Raw genomic sequence first — 15265 nt, 5'->3', positions numbered from 1 at the left:
AACAGTGCCCAAATAAAAATAAAACAATTTAACTTGAACGATTATTTCTCTATTAAAATAACTTTGTACATACATATCAGAAGTTTTTACAATCTGAGGTTGTGAGGAAACCTGGTGCCGCTCCACCACAGAAAAGCACCAGGTTTGCATTGGGAGGAATAAAAGGATTATTCTGCTTGTTGGAAATTAAACATAGGGCCAATGGTCAGGGATTAATCTGATTGCCTCTCTCCAGGAAGTGAAAACCCAAACTCATTCATTAGCCATGAATAGAAGCAGTAAGAAAATAAACTATTGCTCTTCATCCTAATTTATTTATTATCCAAAGTAAATTATGCATTAAAAGTCACAAATACTTTAAAAGTTAACAGCCACTTGGAAATTCCCTACAGACTCCTAATGTAGGCTCACTCACTGAGAAACCTTGAACTAAGCAACAGGTAATAAAAAAGAAAGGTCAAACCCTTAAACATACATTTATTATGTGACTAGTCTGAGATGTCTACTGATGCTCACTTGTTGAAGTCATATCTTAAGATGCTATTGCTACCAAAAAGCAAGAATAAAAACAAATAAATCAAATATTGTTTGTTTCTTATAAAAGCTAATAATTAAAATAAGTATGTTCAAAGACTATGCCCAAGGACTTGCCTGTGGTTGTGATGAAGGCTCTGAAGGCAAGCTGTGGGAGGACCTGCTTCGAGGCGGTGGCTGGGGTGGGCTCTCCAAGTTTGGCTGGGACGCAGCCTGAGGCCGGGGTGCTGCTGTAGGAATGAGAGGCTCCTGCATCTTTTGAACAGGTGGGGTGGCCTGAGGCTTCAGTGGTTCAGGAAGAAGAGCTGGACCTAGAAAGTCATTTTTAGATGTTAGGCATTTTCTGGGACACTGTGTTTCAACTTCCCTGTAGGAGACCTCCAGGAGGCTCTGGGTCTTTCGCTGCATTTCTAACAGAGTGTCTACCTCTCAGGACTTCAGAGGGTCTGCTCTGGCTCTCGGAGGCCGGCCTCCCCGCAGAGGCCCGGGCATGGCTCTGGGGAGCACTGATCACTCCAGCGCGGGGCGGGATCATCTAAAAGGGAAGGAAGCACACCATCTCAGACATTTGCTTATTTTCAACAGAAAAGATTTTGTGAAAATATTCGCGTCTGCATCTCCTTTAATCTCCTCTCTGGTATTTTCCCATCCCATTACATTAACTGCTATTTATAGCCATACATAGTTTTAAAGTCTTATTTACTTTTCACTGTTTACTATATGCCATGCACTGTGTGAATTAAGCACTGTTTATACATCTTCAAAATGTCCCTCAGAGGGTGGTATTATTTAATCATCTCTACTTAAAATTAAGATGAAGACATGTATAAAACTTTTCAAAACCACAAAGCTAGAAAATAAAGCCAGGATTCAAACACAGGTGTGGTGAGCTGTAGGGCTGTCCCTCACCAGGCAAGGCTGCTGAGGTCAAGGGCAGATGCAGAGCTGTGTTCGGAAAGCATCGAGACTTTGTTTTGTTAACACAGAAGTAAAAACTCTTGAATGACTGAATCTGGTAAATTAAATCTACTGGAAGACAAACTGATGATAAAATATAATATTTATCTTTGTGTTTACTGAAGGCTCTAAACCCTCAATCCTTCTTACTTTAGGCAAAAGTTATGAATGCTGTCACACAAAATCCTGACTTTCCTTCCCTGTTCTTATGGTAAAAAACAGAGTTAAAAAGCATTTGTGGGGAGTGTGGTCGAGTCAGCGAATAGCAATTTTCCACTTTTTTAAAAATAAGAGTGGGGAATAGACATATCTAATGTCCAGTTATTGTGACAGGCCCCAGTTCCCCCTCTTCAGCAGAGGCCTCCCAGCAGCCTGCCCCCGTGGGCTAGCCCAATTCACTGTTCACTGCCTCTCATTTTCCTTTGTTCTTTTTAAAATTACATCCCAGGGGAAATTTCATTTGGGTGAGTAATGGGATAGTTTGGGATAGTTGTATCTATAAGAGAACAATGGTAAACATGCAGGGAAAGCCATACACCACTGTCTGCTCTGGCTTTTAACTCCAGGAGAACCAGTTTTAGTATACTGACTATATCATAAATAATTTTCCTAAAATCTAATTTTAAAATTCTTCTTATTGAAGGATGACTTTATGTCCTTATTAGCCACTCAGAAAATGACAAAAAACTGCCCAAATACATCTCCCCTCCATGTAGCAGCCTTGATGGGTCACTTGATTTCTCCAAGGTGACACATTTGACTAGTAGCAAAATGGGACCTAGGACTTAAGCCTCTTGCTTCTGGGCTGGGTGCTGCCTACCGGTCTGGCTGTGCTGGGTCCAGGTCCTGGGCCTGCAAGTCCTGCAGGAGGTGAAGGCTGACTACGTCCTGGAACAAAGACATCACACCAGGCAGTGAAGGTTTTTAAAAATAGAAACAAGAAACCATGCACTTATATCCCAAGTGTCTAGTCATGTCCAGTTTTAGGTAAGTAGTGCAATTCAAGTGTTTTTACCTATATCTTTCCGTGTCGTCCCAGGGCTTCTGGGTGCTTTGAAGCAGGAAGGGAAAAATCAGTCATGAGTAAACAATAGAGCGACACAGCATATATCAGGTGGCTGTTCTGTCTCATCACCAGCAGAAATGGGGGCACAGGATGGGAACAAAGGACTTGCTCTGGACAATGAGGAAGGGTGTGATCAGTCCTGAATGAAATATCCCCCAGGAGAGAAAAACCAGAAGAGGATGCTTAGACAGCCCTCAGCCTGAAACTGCATTCCCAGGGTCACTGTTAAGCTGACATTCATCTTAAGTGAGCCTTGAAAACACATGGCCAGCTCAGGGGACGGTCACAGATGTGGCTCTGCTTCTTGGGGCTTGACTGACAAGCTGTTCCCTGAGCACACAGACTGAGCAGCATGGCCAGGACACACCAGGCTCCTAACCACACTGTGCTAGGGCCTTGGCTGCATGTCATCACAGGGAGAGTTATCCGTGATGAGCTCTTTGGGATTTCTGTAACAAAATCCTATGATTAAGGCAGAAGACAGGCATATCTTCTATAAAGTGGAAGAAAGTGTTACGATGTGGTTCACACTCATTAGAAATGTGAGTGAAGGAGGACAGGAAGGAGTAGGGGAATATTAAATACAGCATTTTAGGTTTACTCTCTTTGAAAAGAAATTCAGGTACAATTATTATGTGAAATACACTGGCCCTTTAAGGGCTACACTCTTCATGAATGGCTTCAAGTCTTAATGGTCTTTTAAGTAAATTTAGTTCAGCATCATTACATATAAAAATATTTATGTTGAAAAGGATTTTTAAGGTGTTTTTCTTAAAATACACAGTACAGTAATTTCACATCCTCAGTATTTATGAAACACGTACAAAACAGCATAAAACAACATAAGAATTGCAGGGAAACAGAATGAATATCCACTAGAAACTAGATACAACATAAAATGAAAAGAGGAAAAATATGAGGTTACAAAGTATACATAGGAAGAGGGACCATTACATTAAACTGAGGAGAGATTTAATGTGCCTTTAAACACGGGAGGGCTGACATGTAGAAAGAGGCCCACATCCACTACGCACACTCTGTTACCTTCCAACTCTCGCCTAGCCACCCCAGGACTGGGCGGGGCTCCGGCACCTTTTCAGAGAGAGAACAGAAGCTGTGTGTGGTTCAGGACCCACAGCAGAGTGAGTGGCAGGCACACAAGACATTTCTGTGTTAAACTTACTTTTGCAAAAAGGTTTTGTCTACTTTAAGTTTCTTCAAATACATCAATACAAACCAAAGTGACTTTAGATGTCAAGCCCAAACCTGAGTCTTCCCTTTCCTCAAAAAGAAAAGTAGAAAGGGAGTGACTGTTTTCTATCTATCTCTGAGGCTACTAGCCCTAGGGATTTAAAAAGATGTTTAATGAAACCATTGTGTTCTGATTATTTCACTCCTTATATTTAGAGTTAAATCACTGATATGAGTTCCAATACTGGACAACTAAAAAGAAAAAAAACCATAGTCTGAATTCCATTTTAAATTTCTATGAGACTATATTAGTCTCCCAGGAGTTAGTTTTGCTTCATTGTTTTGAAGAAACTCTGAAAGTACTATAATGACTTTCTCTATGCTTACTGCCTTAAAGGAATTACGGGTTTATAGGGTAAAAAAATATGCTGCAAATAAAAATTAAATCAAATTTCTAAGTAAGTCACTGAGTTAGTAGCATCACTTTTCACAAATTCACGAAAAAATATATTTTCTACTGGTTGTTTTTCTAACTAAAGGAGAAGACACATAGAATTATCAAGAAAACAAATAAAAACAGGCATTTGAAAGAGGAAAAACTGATGTTTTCATAAGTCAGTGGAAAAATGATCTGGCAGTATTCTGCAGAAGGTATAATGCTGAAATAATTTAGCTATCAAATATATATCACCAAATGAGCTTTGTCAGTTTTCATAGAAGTAAAAAAAAATGTTCTTTAAACAAAAAGTGATTCATTTGTTAATAAAAATTTCCTTATTAAAAAAATTGTCATTTAAAAAAGTGAGGCCTGAGTTTGTGACAAGGCATGATAAAGCCTTGCAAGATGAACGCTGTACCTCAGATGACTCTGTAACTGCAAACTGCACCCCTAGGAAGCTTTGCTAGTCCCCTATGCTGACCAGATGAGGCAGCACTGGACCAAGCATCACAGGTCAGACACTCGGGAAATGTTCTTGAGTTACGGTACCTGAATCCCTTTTGAAATTAGTATGATTTTGGGAGATTCTTTGTAACCAAACCGACTATCTTTATTAAGGAAAAGTATCTCATGCCTTGATAAATCATCCAACTATGTCTATCTTGGAAATGGAAGCCTTTTTCGTTCTATGCATTAATAAAACCAAGCTCTGGGCTTTTATCTAAAAAGGAATAAAATGGCCTGACATGTGGTGGCGCAGTGAATAAAGCATCAACTTGGAATGCTAAGGTCACCAGTTCGAAACCCTGGGCTTGCCTGGTCAAGGCCCATAGGAGAAGCAACTACAGCAACTACGAAGTAGCTAGGAATTGATGCTTCCTGCTCCTTCCCAATTTCTCTCTCTCTCCTCTCTCTAAAATCAATAAATCTTAAAAGAAAAATAGAATAGAATAAAATGGAAGTTTGGAGCTATTAAAAATACAAATGTCATTCACTTTAACTTTTATCAAACAAATGTAAAATGTCTTTCAGTTACAGGGATCAAACTCCATACTAGGAAGGAAGCAAGATGCACACGGTACAACAAACATAAAATGGTTACCTGCAAATTCTTTTCTAGCGGGTGCGGGACTCCTGGCCCCTTACAGTTCATAGAAGACAGGCAGCAGAAAGGGAACGACATTAGACATAGAATGAAATGTCAAAGGGGCATTCCAGTGTTCATGATGTCAAACAGCAAGCAGGAACTACATATTAGTATCTTGGCATTCAAAAGCTATTATTTAATGCAAATACTTCTAATAATTTAAACAACAACACATACTTATTTAAAAAGAACATTTCAACAACTCTTTAAAATTGTATAGTAAATAAGTACATGTATGTTCTTTAGCACTAGTGATACATTTCACAGAAGTTAGTACAACTACACCTACTCAGCAGACACGGCACAAATACTTGCTGCACACTTATAAGGAGGCAGCTATGGGATCAGACCACAGAAATCTAGTGGGAACACGCTTTACCTGCTGTATACCTACCACGTTCTGGAGGGAAAAGCTGAGGAAGTAGCAACAATGATAGAAATAAAACCTAAAAGCTAGAGATCTGAAGCATGCAAAGCATTTTTAATTATGTGGAGAACTTACTGTCTAGCAGAAGTGGAAACAGGGTGGTCTGTTACCTGAAGGTGGAGGGGGTCTTTGTGGGGGAGCTGGCCGTGCAGGAGGTGCAGTGGGGCGGGGAGGAGGAGGCCGCTTGGGCTCCAGGATCTGTGGCGCGTCTTTCGGCTGTGGCTGTGCTCCTGGCTGGGTGTCGACGGGAGAACCTAGAAAAGCATCTTGGGTAAGATGATCAGGTTCCAACTGGGAGTGAGCACAGAGAGACAGTGCTTCCTATACACGTATAAGTTATCTACTCTGGCCTGACGAGGCGGTGATGCAGTGGACAGAGCATCAGCCTGGGATGCTGAGGACTCAGGCTCAAAACCCTGAAGTTGCCAGCTTGAGTGTGGGGTCGCCAGCTTCAGCATGGAATTGTAGACATGACCACATGGTCCCTGGCTTGAGCCCAAGGTTGCTGGCTTGAGCAAGGGGTCCCTGGTTCGGCTGGAATCCCCCCAGTCAAGGCACATATGAGAAAGCAATCAATGAACAACTAAGGTGCCACAACTACAAGCTGATGCTTCTCATCTCTCTCCCTTCCGGTCTGTCTCTCCCACATGCCAAAAAAAAAAAAAAAAGGCTCTTTATTCTAATTTTCTCAATTTGTGCCATAGCAAAATGACATGCATGTTTAGTGTCAATATCATAAGCAGTTCTGCCAAGAAGTTGCCCTTTGAAACTGCGAAAGCTCCCTACTGAGGCTCCAGGTGCTAGAGGAAGGTTACTGAGCAGCCCTACCAAGATGGCACAAAGTATTGTTTCAGTTGCTTGTATCTGCTGACCAGCAGAGGGAAGGAAAATCAAAGAGAATCTCTATTGTCCTCTACACCTTAGCTTATCTTGAATTTATTTAATGAGGCCAGCCCTCGGAGAGCAGTGTGGATAACCTTGAGCTGTTTATGAAATGGAAGATTTTCTCAACATGCTGGTTAGCATGAAACAGTGACTTATTCCTATGACAGAGCTTCCAGAGACAAATCTTCCAACTTTGGGAGGAGTAACAACTTCAATTTCAATTCAAAAAAAATTTGTCTTTTCTTGCTCCCAACGATCATATAGGTGATGTACAGCTATACAGCTAAGCCTAACTGACATGGCTTCTTACTGCAACAGTAGGAAACCATCAATTATAAGACAGGGACAAACCTGACCACAAAAAAGGATGAAGAAAAAGTCTCATTTAGTGACAGTAGTGTTGAGTTTCGTTTCCACTTACAAAGCTTCCTTCTCTGTGCACACAAACCCATACCCGCTGGCACACAGGGATGGAAGTTAAACATATATGGCTCTCTAAAGGGGCTCAAAGTAGCAGAGAACTGACCATCTGCAATCAAGCACATCAGCCAGGGAAGGTCACATAAAACGTTAAACACAATACATACCTTGTGAAGGTGGGTGCACGGGAGTTCTGGACGGCGTCCGATTTGGTCTTATGGGAAGGGAGGGTACAGGGCCCTCTGCAATTGTAGGCGACTGGCAGGGGCTGGTTCGGGGTGAAGAGCTTGGGGATGTGCCAAGGCCGGAACCCAAAGCTGGCTGGAGATGCTGAGGAAGAATCTCCTCCACTTCAGCACTGTAGTCGTCCACATCACCTAAGGGAATGCGAGGGTATCTGTTACTGCCTTTTTCACTTCCTCAGAGCTTTTCACCAATCAGGTTTTAAGGGATTAGATACACAAAATAAACATGCTAATATTGACACTGAAAACATATAGATGAAGCTTGCAGGCACATATAAAAAGTCTGCATGTATAAAACCAGCATCAGCACAAACGCCCTCACGGAAAACATGATTAAGATCCTCTCACATTGGAGCAACAGGATGAATGGTGACAACACTTGGTGTGGGGCTGAACACAGGGGTTTCCTCGTTCCCCTGGGCAGCGACTCCAAGTTGACTGCTGTCTCTCCACCTTCCTATTGCTGTGTGTCACTGTCCCCTCCCTACCCTCATCTCAGGTAGGGCCCAGTGGTATAAACAGGCCACATACCCTTCTCCATGCTCCTGAACCAACACAGACTTTCTTTGCTGTAACTGAACACTGGTTCCCCCTGAGGTCTCCTCATCTCTCCTAACCTCAGGGCTGGAAAGTGGGGCCAGGGTGCCCCCCAGCAACCTAATTCAAATTCCAGAACATGTATCTTCATTGACAAAATGGCCCATTTCTCTGAGCCTATGCAATCAGGAATTTACTTAACAACCTCTACCTCCTCTGCTGCCATAATCTCCAACCTCTGTCTTTCCTCCAACGGAACCCATTCCTCGAAGACTAACCAGGCAGCAAGACAGTGACTTTTTCCTGGGTGACACCAAGTCCACATGGACAGCTCTTCAACAACCACAATACCCTGGCCTCATCTTTACTGACATTCTCCTCCACTCCAGCACCCACCCTACCCACACATCCTCTGAAACACTGAGCTCCTGCACTCCCTCCCAGCGCCCCCCCAGATCAGCCTCCCAGCGTCCCTCCTCTCCTGATTTCACCAGGATGCTGACCTTTGATTCCTGCACACTCAGCCCGACCTGAGCCTGCTTCATTGCACGACCTGAGCCTGTCTTCGAGTCCACGGAGCTGCACCTCCCACCCTCTGCCGCACTATCTTCCTGTCCCCTGCACGCAGGCCTATCCTGTTTCTCACAGCTGTACTCGGGTGGCTGAGCACTGCTGCTACAGAAATCCACCTGGCCCAGATGATGGCAGTCACAGAAACCATGTGGTTTTCAGGCTCAGCTGTGCTCCCAAAGCTGCCTGGCAATGGCAATTTTCCCCTTACGCCTGTTCAGGAACTTGATCTCAAACCTTTCCAACACCTCTGAAACTGTGGGTTGCCCCATGCCTGAAGATAATCCTACTTTTACACTCCACAGAGAAAAGAGGTCTTACAATGAGACTGCCCTTCAACCACCTGCCCTATGCTGGAGTCAGGCCGTGTTTGTGAACGAGACAAATGGGGCTCTGCCCAGCCCGCCTGGGAGACCTACTCCATCACTCATGCTGCCCCTCCCTAGCAGCCTCAGTCCTTGCCTCCATCAGCTCTTTTCATCACCACTGAGCATCTCAAGTGCCTCCGATTTCAAAATAACAGTCCCTGACCCACAATCTCCTGGGAGCAACTGCCCTCTTCTCTTTCTCCACTTTTGAGCCTAACGTCTTTAAAGAGCTGTCTCCACACACTCTCCACGCCCACACCTGCCATCCACACTTCGATTTACCACCTTCTGGTTTACCACTCCACTGAGCTCTCTCGTGAATGTCACCAGCAGCCTCCTTCTGTGATATTTAATTCAAAGGACAAGCTGCAGTCCTCTTTCTCTCATCTCTCGGTGACCCAGGATGCCATGGACCACTCTTTCCATGTCACCATTTCCTTCCTTGAGTCTTAGCTACTGCCTTCTCTTGGCTCTGACAATCCTAGTTGTTTCTTCCCATTTTCCTTGTATGGCAGCCCTCTGAAGCTTCTCCTTTACTTTATGTCTGTTTCTTTGTTACAGTCCCAGGGCCATTCTGTCTCCACAGAACCCTGTTGGCAAGCTAATAAACGCCTGTGGCTCTCACTGCCATCGGAGTGCCTGGGAGCCCTTGGCTGAGCCCGCATCTGGGCCCCACACACCAGACACCCCTCAAACTCAGCAACCAATCCTACCTCCACCCATACCTGTTCTCCCCAACCCCTGCTTCCCTTCTTCTGTTTACTCCTTCACAAGCACATATGCACAATCAACTGAAGTCCTCTCCCCCTAAACCCCTGCACATTCCTCCTCCCTGGTTCACCCCTCTCTAAAGAAGCTAATTCTCAATTTATTGATAAATTTCAATTCCTCTGGGACACCTCTCCCAACTTCCCAAATCTAAGTGAGGCAACTCTCCCCTGGGCACCGCGGCAGGCTTGCTCCTGCGTTGACGGCACGCGATCCTAACCGCTTGCTTCCTTGTGTGTCACACCCAATGAGCTGTGAGTTCTGTGAGGGCAAGCTTGGCATCTGCTGACTTTCCAGAACTGCACATGCACCTGACACACAGAAGGCGCTGTGTAAATGTGTCGACTGAGCAAAGAAATGAATAAAGAAATGTGAAAACTGGAGGTAATCTTGTAAGTAAGGTGTTCAAATCTTAAAAGTTCATCTACTACAAATGCACAGGTTATCACAATATGATGTATTGTCATTTTGTAAACAAAGGCATGCACTTAATGGAAAATATGCTAGAACAATATGATATAGCACGAGAAAGCAAACCATATCTTAATCATGTTTAAAGAAATTATTATATCCACATAACCTGTCCCATATGCTAAACTTGAAATGGCTATATTTACATGGGTGGGTTCAGTTTCAAATGCATGTGTTCCTAGCCAATTGGAGAATCTTTCAGAATTACTCTGAAATATACTGCTCAAAAAAATTAGGGGATATTTCAAAATGAATATGAAGCTATAAAATATCCCCTAATTTTTGTGAGCAGTATATATCCCCTTTGGTAGTAACTGTTTTGAGCTCATTTGTGTTGTTAGAATACCCATTCTCAACTTCTACTCTTCTACCTTTACTACAATTAGTGGGACCAAGGCACTCACAAAAAACACAATTTGTGCTCCTATCACACAGGAACATAAACTAACATTTGCAAGAATCTTAGCTTTTGAATTGCAAAATAAACACAACACAATGCAAAACAAAATCTAATATTGTTACGTTATTACAAGAAGGAATCAACCTGGAGACTGACAGGAAGGACCCTCATGTAGAAGTACTCAAGTAAATGCATTCAGTAAACAAACCTTCCATATCGAAATCAGCTGCGACCTCTGCATCTTCACCCAATAGGGTAGAGCTTGTGGAGGACGGCAATGGAACACTAATTTTCTCTAAGCTCATTTCCTCTTCCAAAGTTTTGATCCAGTCAGGACTTTTTAAAGTAACGGTTATAGTCCGGCCCAATAACTAGTTGAGTAAAAGAGACATTAAGATGAAAATTCATTTGTATAAAAATCAACTATCTTGGAATAAAGTGATTGCCTTGGTTATATATGCTTAATTTAGCTAGACTCAGTTCAACATAACTGCTTCACATACACCTAGTTTTTAATAGTGCAAACGTTCCCAATCCTTCCTGTAACAGCCCGTGTGGCTAAATCTCAGGTCTTCTCTTCTAGGAGACTGAGGCTGAAATAGTGGCACTAACAGAGACAACAGATTCGGGGTTGGAGGTCTTTAACTTTCAAAAGGGTGAATTAAAATTATGCGCTTTCCACAAACATAATTTTACACAAATGAGATATGTCCACGCACATATACAGACATGCACAGACACGCGTGGAGCTAAGAGTATGACAAAACTTGATGGTGATGAACAGAGATGAGAAAAAGGAAAAACAAAACAACAAAATTACATGACCAGGAAATGACAAAAGAGAAACTCAGAAAGGAAATAAAAGCTGACAAAAAAAATGCCAACTTGGGAGCGGCTCTTAAATATCATGATTCCATGCATGTCTGTATGTGTGTGTGGATACATCTCATTTGTGTTAATGCATGTATATATAATACTATTTGTTCTAACATATAGTGTATATGTAAAGGTTGAGAAAAATTATTTCATAATGGTAGGGTCACAAGTGGTCCTTATTGTTTCTTTCTCTACACTTTTCTGTAGTTCTGATTTACTTTTGCCTGAGTGTATTACAATTCAAGAAAAACAAACAAGACATTACAAAACCTATTTTAAAAGCAATATATGTGTCGGAATGTTTTCTCCAAGGAAGTGGGAATAACAGAAGTGAAAGGAAGCTCGGGGAAAGCATGTGGAGTTACCACCACTGGGGGAACTGAGATTGGATGTCAGTATACCTTATCTAGTGACTATAGATTCATTTAAGGTTTGCTCCAAAGCACTCAGAAAAAACAGAGACACAGCACTTTACAGAAGTAAAACCATCCTAGGCCATTGACATAAATTCCCCACCAATGACATTTCAAGTCATTTCCACTACCTGAATATCCAGTAATTAAAGATTTCTAAAATATCTCAATGAAACAGATTTACTATCTATGAGAATTATTATTTTTCATTTTTCAATTATAGTTGACATACAATATCATATTAGTTTCAGGTGTACTACATCGTGATTAGAAATTTATATACCTTACAAAGCAATCTCCTTATAAGTCCAGTGCGCCCACCTGATGTACACAGTTACTACAACATCATTGGCTGTATTCTCCACAGCAATTCTTTTCCCTATGATTGAAAATGGTACCTGGGTGCCACGATGCAAGCCCATAAAACAAGTTCCTAAGAATAATGAGTAAAACTTCCTCTTTTGTTTTCCTGTATATAAAGCATATTCTTCATTTGATAGAAATATTTTCTCCTATATAGATGAGCCAGAATATCTAACACGTTAAGAATTTAAAAATTTTGCATTGATAGCATTATACTGAGAAAAATAAGTAAATCAGAAAAAACTAAGAACTATGTAATTCAATACATAGGTGGGACATAAAAATGAGACTCAGGGACATGGACAAGAATGTGGTGGTTATGGGAGGTGGGGGAAAGGGAGGGGGAGGGGGGGAGAGGAGGGGCACAGGGAAAACCAGATAGAAAGTGACGGAAGACAAGCTGACTTTGGGTGATGGGTATACAACATAATCAAATGTCAAAATAACTTGGAGATATTTTCTCTGAACCGATGTACCCTGATTTATCAATGTCACCTCATTAAAGTTAATAAAAAATTTTTTTTAAATGTTTATTTCAAAATACAACACATATTAAAAGTTTAAGAGTTTAGGGACACGAGTGATTTGTAAAAGAGACATATGGCTCTATTTCCTGTACAATTTTGTGGTGAATAATTATTTGTATGAGTATATTAAATACTAAGTAATTTGGCTTTATTTTTTCCAATTATTACATTGTAATGATTTTATTATAACATTTTAATTAAACTTATCCACATTTTACTAAAGTTTCAGCATTAACATTGTTTATGCCTGTTCGCTGACATTCAAGTTTCTTGAAAGTTGTAAATAAAACTGTAGGCTGACTCTATATAGAAATCTCACCACTGTTATTACTGTTAAAAAGCATGTATTTTGTAATTGATTGTTTTCAGCCTGTAATTTTTCTCATTGTAATGTCTTGAACATTTTATAGTTTTCATTCATTTTTGTAGTATTTACACCATGTCCTGTCATTGCATCTTTAAATAATGAAAAGATGAAAAAGATGATCAGTATTTGTCTTATAAAGAAAGAATTTAAAATTTTGTATATGAAAATAAAATCAAAGTACGTGGTAAACATGTTTTCTTCTTAAACTAATCTGTATCTTCTTAATCTATTAACAATGGTTATTATCTCTAGGGAGGGACTAAAATAATCCTCAAGTAGTCAAAAACCTAGTCTAAATAATGAACATTAAAGTATTCCATAAGGTCTTTCCTCCTCCAGAACTGGAGACACATTTAGTTAACCTTGCTGCATGTACAAAAATACAACCCTTTGACAATTATAGAAGAATTTAGAATCAACAAATGGTAACTTACCTCTTTACCATTTAAGCTTAGAACACTCAAGGCAGAACTTCCCTCCAAAAATGTAACCCACATTTTATCTTCTACAAACCTTCAAGAAAGAGAAAAACAAATAAAAACACCCATAATTAATACCTTAGACATAACTAGTCCAGTGACTAGTCCAATAATTATTAATAAGGGCCTATGGACGCCAGGGAGTAAGGGAGTAAAAAACTAGAGAAAACTGCAGGTGGGGGTGACCTGGAGAGGGCACTCTTCCCATAAACATTTCAATTCAAATGTCTTTAAATACTCTGCTAATGAAATAATAGTCTGCCAGAAATGGGCCTGCAGATCTCCATTTATGACCCCTGTACAGCCAATCCTCCACTTCACTGACAAGGAAAAAAAGGGCCAGAGGTTAATGACTGTTCAAAGTGACCTTACAAAGCAAGTAAGTTATTGGACTGGATTCCAAGTCTCCTGACCCACAGCCCAGCACTATGCACACTTGCTTTCTTGGTGACTTACTGAAGCAACTTTCTTTTGACCAAGAAAGAAAGTATGGAGTGTTCATTAAAGCCTATCTACCTGTGGGTCTCCCTATCCCAGAGGTTCCCAAACGAGTCTTAGGTTATAGCCCCTGTCATTATTCACTGACAATGAATGAAGTCTTGGCCTTTGCTTCAATGGACTTCACTATGATTATAAGTTTATAATTTTGAAATAAGAAACCCCAAGAGTAAAAAATAAAAAAGATATTAGGATAAGTTCTGAAGATGGTCACTGGTATGTAATAATGTTATAACACACACAAAAAATAAAACAAATTATCAGTCTTATTTAAGTAATTTTATGAGCTGAAATATTCTCAACTGTATGAATGAAGTTCATAAATCCTTACAGAAATCCCTGCAGACTTTCAAAGATGAGAGAGAACACATACATGCATAAATGTGCATGCACACCTAGGATTCAAAAGTATGAATTATGGATATTAAAAGGAAAAGGCTAAAAACAAAAGTGTGCACAAATATTCAGTTTAAAGCAAAGGGCCAGAACAGAGTTCCATAATCACTCAAACGTGGCCCATTTCCCTAGCACGAAGTTATGAAGCTACAGGACAGCATCCTGCAAAGACAGAGAGAAACCATCCTTAGCTAAGTGTCCAGATAGGACCTGCCTCAAATGCTGACAATGCAGAGCTCCCTCACTACTGTGCGGCTGCACTCAGACCACACCAGTCCCCACCCCAATTATTGTGGGTTCTCTGACAGTGGTCACATGGCAGGGCTAATTTCCTCTGTCCTATCCTTAATTAGCAATGTGCGCCTTACACATTTCTAACAAGAGATTTCGGTTCTATTATCCACGGATTAACTGAGGTCATTTTAGAAGTTGTATGTTCTTCCCTCTTTGATTCACAGGGTGAAGACTTCTAGACTCTTCCTTTAATTAAGATAAATATCTACATGTACATAAATTTGTTCCATCTGCATTTCTCTTATTTATATGTAAGGGAGTTTAGACTTGAGTGGTGGCTGTCTTGTTCTAGACCAAAAGGTGACAATCAGTTTAGTCTTACTGGTGCAGTCATCCTTCCTTTACTTTCATTGTCTCTGAAGGTGAATTAACACCTAAGTGTGGAGGCACCCCCATGGCTGAATGTTAGGATAATGCCTTGTTTTGTTACCAATACTTTTTCTAACAATGACAAGCATTTTGGGGGAAGCTTTTGGCTCCAGTTCAACACCACGTTCTTCAGAGACTGGGTCCTGAAGACAGGTCTTTTCCCTATGTCTGTCTCCCATCCCTATGTACAATGATTCTCCCAGCCCAGTGCAACACTGTACATTTGCTCATAGGACACTTGTCTGTAGCTCAGCTGCC

The 15265-nt window shown here is 41.0% G+C and overlaps 1 protein-coding gene across 14 annotated transcripts in view; it reads right to left on the bottom strand.

Annotated features, from left to right (window-relative positions):
• Positions 1-15265, bottom strand: part of SYNJ1 (synaptojanin 1) — an 83398-nt gene that overhangs the window by 8824 nt on the left and 59309 nt on the right. For 6 of the 14 annotated variants that reach the window (XM_066370327.1, XM_066370330.1, XM_066370329.1 and 3 more), the window contains 10 exons: positions 13406-13484; positions 10634-10796; positions 7234-7443; positions 5872-6015; positions 5290-5328; positions 3602-3649; positions 2507-2542; positions 2312-2379; positions 961-1069; positions 652-845 (listed from right to left, as the gene is read on the bottom strand). In XM_066370327.1, coding sequence (XP_066226424.1) covers positions 652-845; positions 961-1069; positions 2312-2379; positions 2507-2542; positions 3602-3649; positions 5290-5328; positions 5872-6015; positions 7234-7443; positions 10634-10796; positions 13406-13484 — 1090 coding nt within the window. The remainder of the gene's footprint in view (positions 1-651; positions 846-960; positions 1070-2311; positions 2380-2506; positions 2543-3601; positions 3650-5289; positions 5329-5871; positions 6016-7233; positions 7444-10633; positions 10797-13405; positions 13485-15265) is intronic. The other 8 variants (XM_066370332.1, XM_066370331.1, XM_066370340.1 and 5 more) reach the window with 4 other exon arrangements.

This window comes from Saccopteryx leptura, chromosome 2 (genome assembly GCF_036850995.1).
Source record: "Saccopteryx leptura isolate mSacLep1 chromosome 2, mSacLep1_pri_phased_curated, whole genome shotgun sequence".
Taxonomy (NCBI): domain Eukaryota; kingdom Metazoa; phylum Chordata; class Mammalia; order Chiroptera; family Emballonuridae; genus Saccopteryx; species Saccopteryx leptura.
The sequence above is the reverse complement of the archived record's forward strand: the minus strand, read 5'-3'. Positions and strand labels throughout refer to the sequence as shown.